This window comes from Pristiophorus japonicus, chromosome 3 (assembly GCF_044704955.1).
Source record: "Pristiophorus japonicus isolate sPriJap1 chromosome 3, sPriJap1.hap1, whole genome shotgun sequence".
NCBI lineage: Eukaryota > Metazoa > Chordata > Chondrichthyes > Pristiophoridae > Pristiophorus > Pristiophorus japonicus.
Genome location: NC_091979.1, coordinates 31,750,728 through 31,766,771, shown reverse-complemented (window position 1 = coordinate 31,766,771; position 16,044 = coordinate 31,750,728). Strand labels below are relative to the sequence as shown.

Below are 16,044 nucleotides of genomic sequence, written 5' to 3'. Positions count from 1 at the left end.
AGTGTTCACTGGTATGCTCACGGCCTTCCGCAAGAGGCGGGCGCCGGAGGGAATGGAGTGCATCATCTCCCCCGGCAACCAAATTTTAATTTTAATTACGTTTACAGTTAAAAGTTCATTTGTTTATTTGTCGGTTTTAATGCCCCCTTATTAAAGGGGACACTTGATTTATGGTTTCAACTTAAAATAGTTATAGACTGCTTGCAACACAGGATAAATCTGATTGCGATCCATCAGCAACGACCCTGTTATGTTTAACCTGCAGATTGCTTTGCAAATTAATAATGAATTTCTTTACCCACAAGCAGAGAGTTACAGAGTTTGAACATGTTTATTTTCACGTCCCGGCCACTTGATAATTTTGTTTCCTCAATTCTTCTTCTTTGAAGGTGCTGGTGGATGGTCTCCAATGGATTCTAACAAATACCAATGGTTACAGATAGACCTCGGTGAGAGAACAGAAGTCACTGCCATAGCAACCCAAGGCCGATATGGGAGTTCGGACTGGGTGACGAGCTATGTGCTGATGTTCAGTGACACTGAGAGGAATTGGAAGCAGTATCGTCAGGAAGATAACACTTGGGTAGGCAATTTACATGCAGTTATCACAAGTCAGCGCCAGTGTGAAAAATGGTGGTTGGTTGAGAATTACTATTATGTATGTGATGCTGCAAGAGATACATTAGATAGTAACACAACATGTTTTCTGAATTCTTATGAACTTTGTTGACCATTTGTTTTCTTTAGCTGTCGTTTGACCAGTGATGCATGAAGCAGGTCAACCATTACATGACTGATTTGCGCACGCACACACAAATGAAATGGTCAAAATCATTGAGTGTGAAAACCCGGACTGCAAATAATGTTGAATTGTATTTGGTGGAATGTAAACTTGATGCCAGACTTTGAGAAATACATCAACGGCCCTGTTTCTGGGATTGAAGAGAGGTGCTCAATCACTTTCAGTCTTGGTTCTTCAAAGTATACTTCTCTGCTGACAGCTTGCCAAAATATTTCCTGAAGTCATTACATTATTGTGTGCTGCGATATCTAGTGTGGAAGTCGAACCTTCGAGCATGTTTTTTTTATGAGGGAGAAATTTGTGTGGGGGTTTTTTGCCGAAGCGAAAATGTTAAAATCGGGGGATGGACTCGCATACTAACCCTTTTACAGGCAAAACCCTATCCATAGAGTCTTGGGAAGGTATCAGTGTTTTTATTAGATGTCCCGTAGGTATAACCACTGGAGTGGGAAAGAGCAATGAAGGAAATGTGCCCAACGCACCCAAATATTTGGATATAGGTAATGTCCCCACTTCATCTCCAATCCCCTGCCAATGCTTCAAATCCTATAATTGCCCTCGAATGCCCCCAAACTCTTATATGTCTTTGGACCTATATGACTCAGATGGTAATGGAACTACCCAATGTAGAACTAAACAATACAGATCAGGAAGGTCCCATGATCAATCCCTAGTTTGGACTTGATTAATGAAGATTGCCAGGGTAACAGTGAACTTGCTGAAATTTACTTTGTTAAGGAGGATGGTAAATATTAACAACAATAATAACCTGCTTTTATATAGCACCTAAAACGCCCCAAGGCCGCTTCGCAGGAACGTTATCTGACACGAGCCAGATAAAGAGATATTAGGACGAGCAACCAAAAGCTGGAACAAAGAGGTAGGTTTTAAGGAGCGTCTTAAAGGTGGAGAGAGTTAGAGAGGCGGAGAGGTTCAGGCAGGGATTTCTAGGAATCCAATTCCTGATCACGACATTGGAAAGTGCGAGTGTGTAAGTGATATCACCACAGTAATTTCTACCCTTATTTAATTATGCTCTTTGCTGCCCCAGAAGCCAGCATTCACCTATAATAGCTACAAATGAATGTCCATCACTTTTGACATGAATGTGACATTACATGAAAGGCTTTGGGGGAAGATGTCAGTGCTTTTCTTAGATGTGTGCTTGCCGTACTGCCAGCACCAGAACAGGTTGTCATCCTGCTAATTGCAGTCATGCACAGTATACTAAATGAGGTGTGTGCATGGAATCTCGGAACAGTGTAAAAATAATAATATACTCTTGATTATTTGAAAGATGCAGCTTTAGAATGTATCTCACATTTTGCTTGGCCAGTCACTTAATTACCCAATGAATGTTGCTATGGGCTAAGATGGTGCATAATTTGATGGGTTGAAGAAAGGCAGACTGAGTTTAAATATTTGTACCTTTCTCTCCAAAATATGTTGGATTGCAGTGATACATGCGGTAAATTGACAGTGAAATTCATGTTAGATACCACAATGCACCGTGTCCATGAAATGCTAGATTCAGCAATTCATTTGATTCCAACCTGCAGAAAGAGATTACCCATCACTAAGGATAACCTGAAAAGGATTGGGTGGAATTATGGAACTTGTCTCCTTTCACCTTGTGCACTCGCTTCAATTGTAGTTCAGACTGAGAGGGGGACTTTGATCCTGAGAACCCGAAGCGAATTGAGCACAGCCAATCTCATATCCATGGCACAAAGAAAGTGTACAGAATTTGACACAAATTGGCAGCCTCAGTTCAGTAAGACTGCTGCATAAAATGGAAAAAAATACATGCTGGCGTGATTAAGGGGAGTTCATCAAAGTTGACAGCTTGGGGATAAGATAATTCACACTGTTGGTTCAGATTAGAGGGAGCATTATCCTACCTCTAACCTGTGCTGTTTCTGTACGAAGAGTGCTTCACCCTAACACTGGCTGCTAGAAGTGTTCTATTTCCCAGAGCTGACATCATCCTCCTCGATGACAATAATATTTGTCTGGCAGAGGCTCGGTAAGTGATCACAGAACCCAGGTTTCCCCGCGGATGTTAAATGCCTGCTTTTAACCCCGTGAGCAGCGGAGAATTTATAGGCAAGGCCACTGGATGTGGGGTTTGTCAGAAAAATACAGTGTGGATTCTCAAAACATTGGAAAATCCCGGAATCGCTTACATTAGAACAGAATTTAAATTATTTAGTCATGGTAAAATAATGGTCCTTATGTTGTACCATTTTGAACTGTTCTCCTGGTTTAAGCTGTGCAACTAGTTTAATCTGTTCTATGAGTTTGGACTGTTTTACTTGGTTTGAATTGTTCTATTGGTTAAACCTCGTTCTGCTGGTTTGGACTGTTGTACTGATTTGAGCTGTTTCACTGCTTTGAACTGGTTTGAACTGTTGTATTGGGTTTGAATTGTTGCACTGGGTTGATCTGTTGCACTGTGTTTGAATTGTACTGGATTTGAACTGTTCTATTGAATTGTGTTGCATATAAATGAAAAAGTGAAAACTGATATACGAAAGGTAAGATCTTCCCATTTGTAAGTGGTCAGTCTACGGTTATTTCCCGAGGTTTTCGAGGCCTCGCCGTCGGATCCAAATACGTCAGGGTTTTTACTTGGCAGTGACCGGTGCCAAATCAGGCCTGCCTTGCTTGCTGTGCTACGGGTTGGTTTTCCGCAGAGACCGGTGCCAATAGGTTTCTCTGTTATCCAATCTGCTGTTTATGATTTAACACCCGCTTATAGTAAGCACAATAATGTCCTTATGTTCGGGCAAAAAGAGTTATAACGGATTATCTTATAGTGAGACACGGACCAACGTTTCGAGTTCAAAATCACACAAGGTTTATTACAACAGATCAACACCTCCACTCCACTCACCAGATGCTTGTGAAGTAGAACCACACAGTGCAGTCATACCCAGTAAAACAGTGCACTTCCCTTGTTAGCCTTATAACAGACCAAACTTTCCTGTGGGCTAAACCCTCCCGTGACCCACCTAACTCTAAACCCCCCTCTGGTTTGGTTCGGGCACACTGACACTCCCTCGCGCACTTTCGTGGATCGGTTGGTGAGCGTGCAACAATTGAGTTTTCAACCAATCCGCCTTTCCTTGCAAGCTGGTCCTTCCTCAACAGTTCGACTCCATGGTCCTATGCTTGGCTGAAGCATGCAAGATTCAGGTTGAAGTTGATGTCTGTTGGGTTGGAGAAGCGAGGCTTCGCTCTCGGTACAAGGGGTGGGCAAACGTGCCTTCACGTCGGATGCGACAGAACGAAGCTCGAGCTTCCAAAACACTCGGCAGTTATACTCCTGTTAATCCACAATTCCAGCTGGGGTTGGATGGTTCTGTTGCCTCTGGAGAACCTTTCTGGCTCCTCAGGTCTTATCTGACACCGTCTGAGATGTGCTGGGGTCTGAACAAAGCCAGCCGGTCAATGTCCGAAGGCTTCCCGAGTGAGTGTTAAATGGCCCATCAGTCATGATTGCTGGACCATTGTGGAGACAATGCAGATGTTGGTCTTGTCCTAACACCTTGCTCTCTTCCCTAGACAACCTGGCTACACACACAAAAGAGTCCCTTGGCCTTCCTAAGAACACACAGCTGTGACATCACTGGCCGCTGGCAGGCCAGTGTTCAAAACAGACCCAGCTTCTCTCACCAGTTTCTGTGGGAGAGATCCGCCCCAGCAATAGGTTTCTTCCTAATCCAGACCAGCCATCTTGTGTCGCAGTATTTCAAAAGTCCTTTTCGAGGTGTCATCATCATAGTCCCTCGGAATCGAGGAAGACTTGTTTCCACTCTTAGCATGTGTTCTTAGGTGGCTGTACAGTCCAATATGAGAACCACAATCTCTGTCAAAGGTGGGACAGATAGTCGTTGAGGGAAGGGGTGGGTGGGACTGGTTTGCCGCACGCTCTTTGCGCTGCCTGCACTTGATTTCTGCATGCTCTCAACGACGAGACTTGAGGTGCTCAGCACCCTCCTAGATGCACTTCCTCCACTTAGGGCGGTCTTTGGCCAGAGACTCCCAGGTGTCAGTGGGGATGTTGCACTTAATCAGGGAGGCTTTGAGGGTGTCCTTGTAACGTTTTCCCTGCCCTCCTTTGGCTCGTTTGCCATGGAGGAGTACCGAGTAGAGCGCTTACTTTGGGAATCTCGTGTCTGGCATGCAAACTATGTGGCTTGTCCAGCGGAGCTAATCAAGTGTGGTCAGTGCTTCAATGCTGAGGATGTTGGCCTGGACGAGGACGCTAACGTTGGTGTCCAAAACCTCTTTTCCTCAGGCGGCCGAAGGCTGCACTGGCACACTGGAGGCGGTGTTGGACCTCGTCGTCAATGCCTGCTCTTGTTGATAGGAAGCTCCCAAGATAGGGGAAGTGGTCCACATTGTCCAGGGCCATGCCGTGGATCTTGATGACTGCGGGGGGACAGTCCTGTGTGGTGAGGACAGGCTGGTGGAGGACCTTTGTCTTACTGATGTTTAGCGTAAGGCCCATGCATTCGTACACCTCAGTACATATGTCGACTATGTCCTGGAGCTCAGCCTAAATATGTGCGCAGATACAGGCGTCATCCGCAAATTATAGCTCGACAACAGAGGTTGGGGTGGTCTTGCACTTGGCTTGGAGACAGCGAAGGTTGAACAGGTTCCCACTGGTTCTGCAGTTTGGTTCCACTCTAGCTGGGAGCTTGTCAACTGTGAGGTGGAGCATGGCAGCGAGGAAGATTGAGAAGAGGGTTGGGGCGATGACGCAGCCCTGCTTGATCCCGGTCCAGACGTGGATTGGGTCTGTGATGGATCTGTTAGTAAGAATCACGGCCTGCCTGTCGTCGTGCAGCAGGTGGAGGATGGTGACGAACATTTGAGGGCATCTGAAATGGAGGAGGTTGCTCCATAGACCCTTGCGGTTGACAGTGTCAAAGACGTTTATAAGGTCGAAAAAGGCCATGTATAAGGACTGGCGCTGTTCCCTACATTTTTCCTGCAGCTGTCGCGCTGCAGATATTAACGCAATAGTGGGGAATGACATTGGCTTGGATGGTGTGGAATCTGTATGAGTGGAGCTGTGGAATACCAAAGGGCAGAAAACTCTAGTGGGAGTTGTGTACAGACCACCAAACAGTAGTAGTGAGGTTGGGGACAGCATCAAACAAGAAATTAGAGATGCGTGCAATAAGTGTACAGCAGTTATCATGGGTGACTTTAATCTACATATACATTGGGCTAACCAAACTGGTAGCAATGCGGTGCAGGAGGATTTCCTGGCGTGTATTAGAGATGGTTTTCTAGACCAATATGTCGAGGAACCAACTAGAGGGCTGGCCATCCTAGACTGGATAACGTGTAATGAGAAAGGACTAATTAACAATCTTCTTGTGCGAGGCCTCTTGGGGAAGAATGACCATAATATGGTAGAATTCTTTATTAAGATGGAGAGAGACACAGTTAATTCAGAGACTAGAGTCCTGGACTTAAGGGGCCCAAGTTTCCACATGATTTGCGCCTGATTTTTAGCAGCAACTGGTGGAGAACGGACTATCTTAGAAATCGCAATTCTCCACATTTTTTTTTCTGCAGTTCTAGTCAGGTAGAACAGTTTCACTTTGGAACAGAATTTTTTCTTCAAAAGGGGGCGTGTCCGGCCACTGACGCCTGATTTCAAAGTTTCCACAGTGAAAACGTACTCCAAACTAACTTAGAATGGAGCAAGTGAAGATTTTTGTAGAATTGAAAAAACCTTGTCTACACATTAAAAAATCAGGCGCAGGTTAAAAATTAGGTGTCCAGAACGAGGTGGGGGGGAGGGGGGGGGGAAGGGAAGCCATTAAATTCTACAATAAATCCTTATTTATACTTATACAAATATTATACAATTAAATCCAACCTGAATAAAAATTTATCAGCAAAGAAAAGATTAAATAAACATAGAAACATAGAAAATAGGTGCAGGAGCAGGCCATTCAGCCCTTCTAGCCTGCACCGCCATTCAATGAGTTCATGGCTGAACATGAAACTTCAGTACCCCCTTCCTGCTTTCTCGCCATAACCCTTGATCCCCCGAGTAGTAAGGACTTCATCTAACTCCCTTTTGAATATATTTAGTGAATTGGCCTCAACTACTTTCTGTGGTAGAGAATTCCACAGGTTCACCACTCTCTGGGTGAAGAAGTTTCTCCTCATCTCGGTCCTAAATGGCTTACCCCTTATCCTCAGACTGTGACCCCTGGTTCTGGACTTCCCCAACCATCTTCCCACCTGTGTGAAAGTGCTTCACCCAGGGAGAATGCTGCAGGAAGCCTCACAAGTTGAGGCAGCCGTTCATTCCCCCGGGGGGGGGGGGGAGGAGGCAGCCGTTCGTTCCCCCGGGGGGGGGGGGGGGAGGAGGCAGCCGTTCGTTCCCCCGGGGGGGGGGGGAGGAGGCAGCCGTTCGTTCCCGCGGGGGGGGGGGGAGGAGGCAGCCGTTCGTTCCCCCGGGGGGGGGGGAGGAGGAAGCCGTTCGTTCCCGCGGGGGGGGGGGGGGAGGAGGCAGCCGTTCGTTCCCCCGGGGGGGGGGGGGGGAGGAGGCAGCCGTTCGTTCCCCCGGGGGGGGGGAGGAGGGAGCCGTTCGTTCCCCCGGGGGGGGGGGGAGGAGGAGGCAGCCGTTCGTTCCCCCGGGGGGGGGGGGGGGAGGAGGCAGCCGTTCGTTCCCCCGGGGGGGGGGGGGGGAGGAGGAAGCCGTTCGTTCCCGCGGGGGGGGGGGGGGGAGGAGGAAGCCGTTCGTTCCCCCGGGGGGGGGGGGGAGGAAGCCGTTCGTTCCCGCGGGGGGGGGGGGAGGAGGCAGCCGTTCGTTCCCCCGGGGGGGGGGGGGGAGGAGGAGGCAGCCGTTCGTTCCCCCGGGGGGGGGGGGGGGAGGAGGCAGCCGTTCGTTCCCCCGGGGGGGGGGGGAGGAGGCAGCCGTTCGTTCCCCCGGGGGGGGGGGGGAGGAGGCAGCCGTTCGTTCCCCCGGGGGGGGGGGGAGGAGGCAGCCGTTCGTTCCCGCGGGGGGGGGGGGAGGAGGCAGCCGTTCGTTCCCCCGGGGGGGGGGGGGAGGAGGAAGCCGTTCGTTCCCGCGGGGGGGGGGGGGGGGAGGAGGCAGCCGTTCGTTCCCCCGGGGGGGGGGGGGGAGGAGGCAGCCGTTCGTTCCCCCGGGGGGGGGGAGGAGGGAGCCGTTCGTTCCCCCGGGGGGGGGGGGAGGAGGAGGCAGCCGTTCGTTCCCCCGGGGGGGGGGGGGGGAGGAGGCAGCCGTTCGTTCCCCCGGGGGGGGGGGGGGGAGGAGAGGCAGCCGTTCGTTCCCCCCGGGGGGGGGGAGGAGGGAGCCGTTCGTTCCCCCGGGGGGGGGGGGGAGGAGGAGGCAGCCGTTCGTTCCCCCGGGGGGGGGGGAGGAGGAAGCCGTTCGTTCCCGCGGGGGGGGGGGGGAGGAGGAAGCCGTTCGTTCCCCCGGGGGGGGGGGGGGGAGGAGGGAGCCGTTCGTTCCCCCGGGGGGGGGGGGAGGAAGCCGTTCGTTCCCGCGGGGGGGGGGGGGGAGGAGGAAGCCGTTCGTTCCCCCGGGGGGGGGGGGAGGAAGCCGTTCGTTCCCCCGGGGGGGGGGGGAGGAAGCCGTTCGTTCCCCCGGGGGGGGGGGGGAGGAGGGAGCCGTTCGTTCCCCCGGGGGGGGGGAGGAGGGAGCCGTTCGTTCCCCCGGGGGGGGGGGGGGAGGAGGAGGCAGCCGTTCGTTCCCCCGGGGGGGGGGGAGGAGGAAGCCGTTCGTTCCCGCGGGGGGGGGGGGGGAGGAGGAAGCCGTTCGTTCCCCCGGGGGGGGGGGAGGAGGAAGCCGTTCGTTCCCGCGGGGGGGGGGGGGGAGGAGGAAGCCGTTCGTTCCCCCGGGGGGGGGGGGGGAGGAGGAAGCCGTTCGTTCCCCCGGGGGGGGGGGGGGAGGAGGCAGCCGTTCGTTCCCCCGGGGGGGGGGAGGAGGGAGCCGTTCGTTCCCCCGGGGGGGGGGAGGAGGGAGCCGTTCGTTCCCCCGGGGGGGGGGGGGGGGGGAGAGGAGACAGCCGTTCGTTCCCCCGGGGGGGGGGGGGGAGGAGGCAGCCGTTCGTTCCCGCGGGGGGGGGGGGAGGAGGAGGCAGCCGTTCGTTCCCCCGGGGGGGGGGGGGAGGAGGCAGCCGTTCGTTCCCCCGGGGGGGGGGGGAGGAGGCAGCCGTTCGTTCCCCCGGGGGAGGGGGGAGGAGGCAGCCGTTCGTTCCCCCGGGGGGGGGGGGAGGAGGCAGCCGTTCGTTCCCCCGGGGGGGGGGGGGGGGAGGAAGCCGTTCGTTCCCCCGGGGGGGGGGGGAGGAGGGAGCCGTTCGTTCCCCCGGGGGGGGGGGGGGAGGAGGCAGCCGTTCGTTCCCCCGGGGGGGGGGGGGGTTGGAGGAAGCCGTTGCCGACGGCGGGCGGAGGGGGGGGGAGGGAGGGAGTGCGGGCCCGACCGACCGAATGCAGCGGGGGGGGGGGAGGAAGCCATTCCAGACGGCGGGCGGGGGGGGGGGGAAGGAGACAGTGAGAAAGCTGCAGGAAGCCTCACAAGTTCAGCAGCCATTTCCCGACGGCGGGGGGGGAGGCTGTTGGGAAACGGCTGCCTCAACTTTCTGAGGCTTCCTGCAGCCTTCTCACTGCTGCAAGAAGCCTCAGTGCTGATGTGCTGATGGCAATGTGCTTTTATTAAAAAATGTTCAAAAATTAAACAGCTACAAAGAACTACAAAAATGGCTGAGTGCCAATGTTTCCGTCATACTGCACGTGCGCGAACGCTCCAATGCACACGCACAGGGTTGCCGGCAGGAAACAAACTAATTTAAATGGTACCCGCCCCCTCCCACTTACAAAATCGGCACGAGTGGTAGGCTCCGCCCCCCCTGGGCGCCACGCCGAGCAGACAAGGAGCTGCAGGGCGCTTCAGAATCGCGCGTTTTTTTTCCGGCGCCGTTTTCGGCGCGAAAAATGGGCGCGCAGCTCGGAGGGGCGCCCGTTTTTTATCGTGTGGAAACTTGGGGCCAAGGAAAGGTAACTTCAATGGAATGTGACGTGAATTGGCTAGAATAGATTGGCAAATGATACTTAAAGGGTTGATAGTGGATAGGCAATGGCAAACATTTAAAGATCACATGGATGAAATTCAACAATTGTACATCCCTGTTTGGAGTAAAAGTAAAATGGGGAAGGTGGCTCAACCATGGCTAACAAGGGAAATTAAGGAAAGTGTTGGATCCAAGGAAGAGGCATATAAATTGGCCAGAAAAAGCAGCAAACCTGAGGACTGGGAGAAATTAGAATTCGGTAGAGGAGGACAAAGAGTTTAATTCGGAGAGGAAAAATAGAGTATGAGAGGAAGCTTGCTGGGGACATAAAAACTGACTGCAAAAGCTTCGATAGATATGTGAAGAGAAAAAGATTAGTGAAGACAAATGTAGGTTCCTTGCAGTCAGATTCAGGTGAATTTATAATGGGGAACAAAGAAATGGCAGACCAGTTTAACAAATACTTTGGTTCTTTCTTCATGAAGGAAGACACAAATAACCTTCCGGAAATGCTAGGGGACCGAGGGTCCAGCGAGAAGGAGGAACTGAAGGAAATCCATATTAGGCATGAAATTGTGTTCGGAAAATTGATGGGATTGAAGGCCGATAAATCCCCGGGGCCTGATAGTCTGCATCCAAGAGTACTTTTGGAAGTGTCCCTCGAAATGTGGATGCATTGGTGATCATTTTCCAACAGACTCTGGATCAGTTCCTATGGACTGGAGGGTAGCTAATGTAACCCCACTTTTTAAAAAAGGAGGGAGAGAGAAAACGGGTAATTATAGACATCAGTAGTGGGGCAAATGTTGGAATCAATTATTAAAGATGAAATAGCAGCGCATTTGGAAAGCAGTGACGGGATCGGTCCAAGTCAGCATGGATTTATGAAAGGAAAATCATGCTTGACAAATCTTCTAGAATTTTTTGAGGATGTAACTGGTAGAGTGGACAAGGGAGAACCAGTTGATGTGGTGTACTTGGACTTTCAAAAGGCTTTTGACAAGGTCCCACACAAGAGATTGGTGTGCAAAATTGAAGCACATGGTATTGGGGGTAATGTACTGACGTGCATAGAGAACTGGTTGGCAGACAGGAAACAAAGAGTCTGGATAAACAGGTCCTTTTCAGAATGGCAGGCAGTGACTAGTGGGGTGCCGCAGAGCTCAGTGTTGGGACCCCAGCTATTTACAATATACTTTAATGATTTAGATGAAGGAATTGAGTTAATATCTCCAAGTTTGCGGATGACACTAAGCTGGGTGGCGGTATGAGCTGTGAGGAAGACGCTAAGCGGCTGCAGGGTGAGTTGGACAGGTTAGGTGAGTGGGCAAATGCAGTATAATGTGGATAAATGTGAGGTTATCCACTTTGGGGGCAAAAAACACAAAGGCAGAATATTATCTGAATGGCGGCAGATTAGGAAAAGGGGAGGTGTATGGACACCTGGGTGTCATGGTACATCAGTCATTGAAGGTTGGCATGCAGATACAGCACGCGGTGAAGAAGGCAAATGGTATGTTGGCCTTCATAGCTAGGGGATTTGAGTATAGGAGAAGGGCGGTCTTACTGCAGTTGTACAGGGCCTTGGTGAGGCCTCACCTGGAATATTGTGTTCAGTTTTGGTCTCCTAATCTGAAGAAGGACGTTCCTGCTATTGAGGGAGTGCAGCGAAGGTTCACCAGACTGATTCCCGGGATGGCAGGACTGATATATGGGGAGAGACTGGATCGACTGGGCCAGTATTCACAGGAGTTTAAAAGGATGAGAGGGGATCTCATAGAAACATAGAAAATTCTGATGGGACTGGACAGGTTCGATGCTGGAAGAATATTACCGATGTTGGGGACACTGTCTAAGGATAAGGGGTAAGCCATTTAGGACTGAGATGAGGAGAAACTTCTTCACTCAGAGAGTTGTTAACCGGTGGCATTCCCTACCGCAGAGAGTTGTTGTTGCCAGTTCATTGTATATATTCAAGAGGGAGTTGGATAAGGCCCTTACGGCTAAAGGGTATGGAGAGAAAGCAGGAAAGGGGTACTGAGATGGATGATCAGCCATGATCTTATTGAATGGTGATGCAGGCTCGAAGGGCCGAATGGCCTACTCCTGCACCTATTTTCTATGTTTCTATGATTCTATGTCCGTTGTGCCCCGTAGGGGATGAAATCTGCACTGTGACTCCGGGAGGAGCTCCTCGGCCACAGGGCGAAGACGGTTGAGGAGGACTCTGGCGACGACTTTCCCAGTGGCTGATGGAGGGGAGATTCTTCTGTCGTTGCCGCAGTCGGACTTGTCCCCTTTTTAAAGATGGCCACAATCACTGCATCTCTGAGATCTCCCGACATGCTCTCCTCCCTCCAGATGAGAGAGATGAGGTCATGTATTCGCGCCAACAGTGCCCCTCCTCCATACTTCTGTGCCTCAGCAGGGATTCCATTTGCACCCGTAGCCTTGTTGTTTTTAAACTGTCTTATGGCTTTTTCTACCTCGTGCAGTGTTGGGATTGTGGCGGGTAGCATGCTGCGGGATGGAGTCGAGAACACTTGGGTCAACTCAGTCTCAACTCCTGAGTCTCAACTCAGGAGATCTTTGAATTGCTCCTTCCAGTGGGCCCTGACTCCCTCGGTGTCCTTGATGACTGTTTCCCCGTTCTTGGCCAGCAGTGGGGCGGGGCCTTGTGTGATTGGACTGTATGTGGCCTTGACTGCAAGTGAAGAATCCTCGCACAGCCAACAGGGATATAAACACATCAGTCCAGAGTTGAATTTGTCGACTTACATATTTGGTGCTCTGAGGGAGCTTTGTGGCAGGAGTGCATATTTGGAAATTAAAGGGCGAAGGCTATTACATTTAATGGATGAACAAGAGCATTATGGCCCATTAATCTCTGTGCCTGAATTGTTGTCCTGGCATGCAAAGCTACTGGCAGCAGAAATTCATAAACTCTATCCCAGAGAGTCGTTGGTCTTTTTTTTTAACCCATCAAGATAATTGCTATGGAAATTAAAATTGGGCTCTAAAATGAATGCGCATTAAAGAAGTAAACTATGCACAAATCTAAACGGTAATGTTTTGAAAGAAAATAAATAGAAATGACCAAAATAACCATTTCAGAATGCCCCGCCCCCCCCGGAAGAATGCTAAGTGTGGACAGCTGAGAATGGATTGAATTATTCAGTTGAGGAGAGACTCGGATTCAATTCACACTCTGTACTCAATTACTGCACAATGGCATGTTAGCAAAATTGAAGCCCATGGGGTAAAAGGGTTAGCAGCAGCATGGATACAACATTGCCTCAGGGATAGAAAACAGAGATTAGTGGTGAATGGCTGTTTTTTGGACTGGAGCGAGGCATATCGTGGCGTTCCTCAAGGTTCAGTACTAGGAACCCTGCTGCTTTTTGAGATATATTAATGACTTGGATGTGGGTGTACAGGGCACAATTTCAAAATTTGCAGATGACACGAAACTTGGAAGTATAGTGAGAGTGAGGAGGACAGTGATAAACTTTGAGAAGACATAGACGACAGGCTGGTGGAATGGTCAGACACATAGCAGATGAAATTTAATGCAGAAAAGTGTGAAGTGATACATTTTTGGAGGAAGAATGAGGAGAGATAATGGCCCTGAAATTCCGTTCGAGCTCTTCCCACGGGCAAACGACAGAAAAAGAGAAAAAAGATGCACACTTACCTGTTGCTGCCACTTCCGAGCATGAGGCCTCTTGTGACTGCACGTGCACGTGGGGACATGCGCAGGCCGGGATCTGGTGACAGCCAATCAGGTGTTGTATTTTTTCTGTAAATCCAGAACTCCTATTACTATGAATGAGAACCCCCCCCACCCCAACAAACACCCAAAACAGAATAAAAAATAGAAAATAAACTACATATTTAACATTCATTTAAATTAAAGTTCTTACAAAAAAAATATTTTCCTGACTTTTTTTGAAAGTTTTTTTAATTAAGCCTTAAAATAAACTTACCGTAGTGGGGAGGGTTTTTAAAAATAAAATAGGATTTTATTTTAAAATGCTTGTGTATTTTTAAACACTTGCGCCTGTAAAAGTAGGCTATACGGCTGCTTTTTCAGGCGCAAGATTTTAAAGGACATTTGCGATGTCATGTATTCAACTATCATTGTAACCCGTGTCGAAGCTGACCTAAGTTGTACACCTTGAGAACATTGACCACAGGGGGCGAACTTGTGGGAAACACCCCTAACCTGGACTTTCCGGTATAAAAGCGGAAGCTCCACCAACTTCACTCTCTTGAGGTCTTGGCAATAATGGTGACTGGTAACAGAGTGACCTTCTGTCAAGTATGGGCATCGTGTGCATTTGTACTGTATAATAAGGACATATCATTGGTGACGAGAAACTGGGATTTAAACCACACGAGCATGGCCACTAGCAGCACAGAAGAGAGGTACTGTGTTGGTGATGATTGGGATGACTTTATTGAGAGACTACAGCAAAGTTTTGTCACTAAGGAATGGTTGGGACAGGATTCGGCCGACAAACGCAGGGCTCATCTCCTGATGGTTTGTGGATCCAGAACGTACTCCCTGATGAAGGACCTTCTAGCGCCAGAGAAGCCGGCGGACAAGACATTCGAAGAGTTCAGTAAGTTGATCGGGGAACACCTTAAACCGACGAGCAGCATGCACGTGGCGAGACACCGGTTTTTCACGCACCGGCGGCAAGAAGGGCAAAGCGTTCCAGACTTTGTGGCAGATCTCCGGCGACTGGCAAGCCTATGTAAGTTCCCAGATACACGCAGAGCGGAGATGCTGTGAGACTTTTTTTATTGAGGGCATCGGGCACGCTGGGGTTTTCAGGAAACTGATTGAGACCAAAGACTTGATCTTGGAAGCGGCGGCTCTGATAGCCCAGACAATTATCTCAGAGGAGGAAGAGACCAGAATGATTTATGGCAAAAATCTTGGCTCAAATGCGGGAAACGACCAAGGAGTTAACATTGTTAACATGGCACACATTTCTCTAGGCAGATGAGGGCAATTGGACATGCCCCAGCATGTAGTCGAAACTAAAAGGGAGAATTCAACAGAGACAATGGCTAGCTGAACGGCGATTCATGCCATCGCAATGGATAATGCGGCCAGTAATGGGGCCATCAACACCTGTTAATGGTGCGCTTAAGGACAGTTACAGAGACAGTCAAAGACGATTGACTGGTAATGGACCTTTTGTTTCCAACAATGGGGCCTCCAGCTCATGCTGGAGATGTGGAGGCAAACATCCAGCCAGAGCTTGCAGGTATCAGCAATATACCTGCAGAAACTGCAACGTCAGCGGTCACTTGGCGCGTATGTGCAGGAAGCCTGCAGCCAGGTTGATGTACGAGGAGGACGGGCCCGATGTAAGCCCTATGAGGCCAAATGAATACTGGGGGAAATCGCTGGAAGCTGAAATTCAGCGAGTTCATTTGGACCGTATATACAGTTCATATACCAGGACGCCACCGATAATGATGAAAGTGCTCCTCAATGGCATCCCAGTATTAATGGAGCTAGACACGGGGGCCAGCCAGTCCCTGATGAGTATCAAACAGTTCGAAATGTTGTGGGTGTCCAAAATTATTGCCGATTGACGCACTGCTACGGACATATACAAAGGAGATCATTCCGGTGCTAGGCAGCACCACGGTAGTCGTGACCCACAAAGATTCGGAGAACAGGTTGCCACTCTGGATTGTCCCGGGGGAGGGTCCCGCACTACTGGGAAGGAGTTGGCTTGCTGTCATGAACTGGAAATGGGGCGACGTCAATGCAATTTCTTATGCGGAGCGAGTATCATGTTTGCAGATCCTGGACAAATTTGACTCATTATTTCAACCCAGCATCAGCACTTTCATGGGGACCAAGGTAGTGATTCACGCTAGGCCAGTACGCCACAAGGCCAGAATGGTGCCGTACGTGATGCGGGAAAAGATAGAATGCGAATTGGACCGCCTGCTGAGGGAAGGCATCAACTCGCCAGTCGGATTCAGTGACTGGGCGTGCCCAACAACAAGGCCATAAATGCGAATGCATCGGCCCGCATACAGAGGTGGGCACTTATGTTAGCCGCCGATGACTACACAATTCGGCACAGATCGGGCACTGAAAACTGTGCCGATGCACTCAGCAGGCTCCCACTAGCCACCACT

General features: G+C 50.5%; 1 protein-coding gene across 1 annotated transcript in view; it reads left to right on the top strand.

Moving 5' to 3' along the window:
* Positions 1–16,044, top strand: part of LOC139253715 (contactin-associated protein-like 5) — a 1,602,302-nt gene that overhangs the window by 88,311 nt on the left and 1,497,947 nt on the right. Inside the window, exon 4 of the mRNA XM_070873519.1 lies at positions 390–583. Within this exon, the coding sequence (XP_070729620.1) occupies positions 390–583 (194 nt within the window). The remainder of the gene's footprint in view (positions 1–389; positions 584–16,044) is intronic.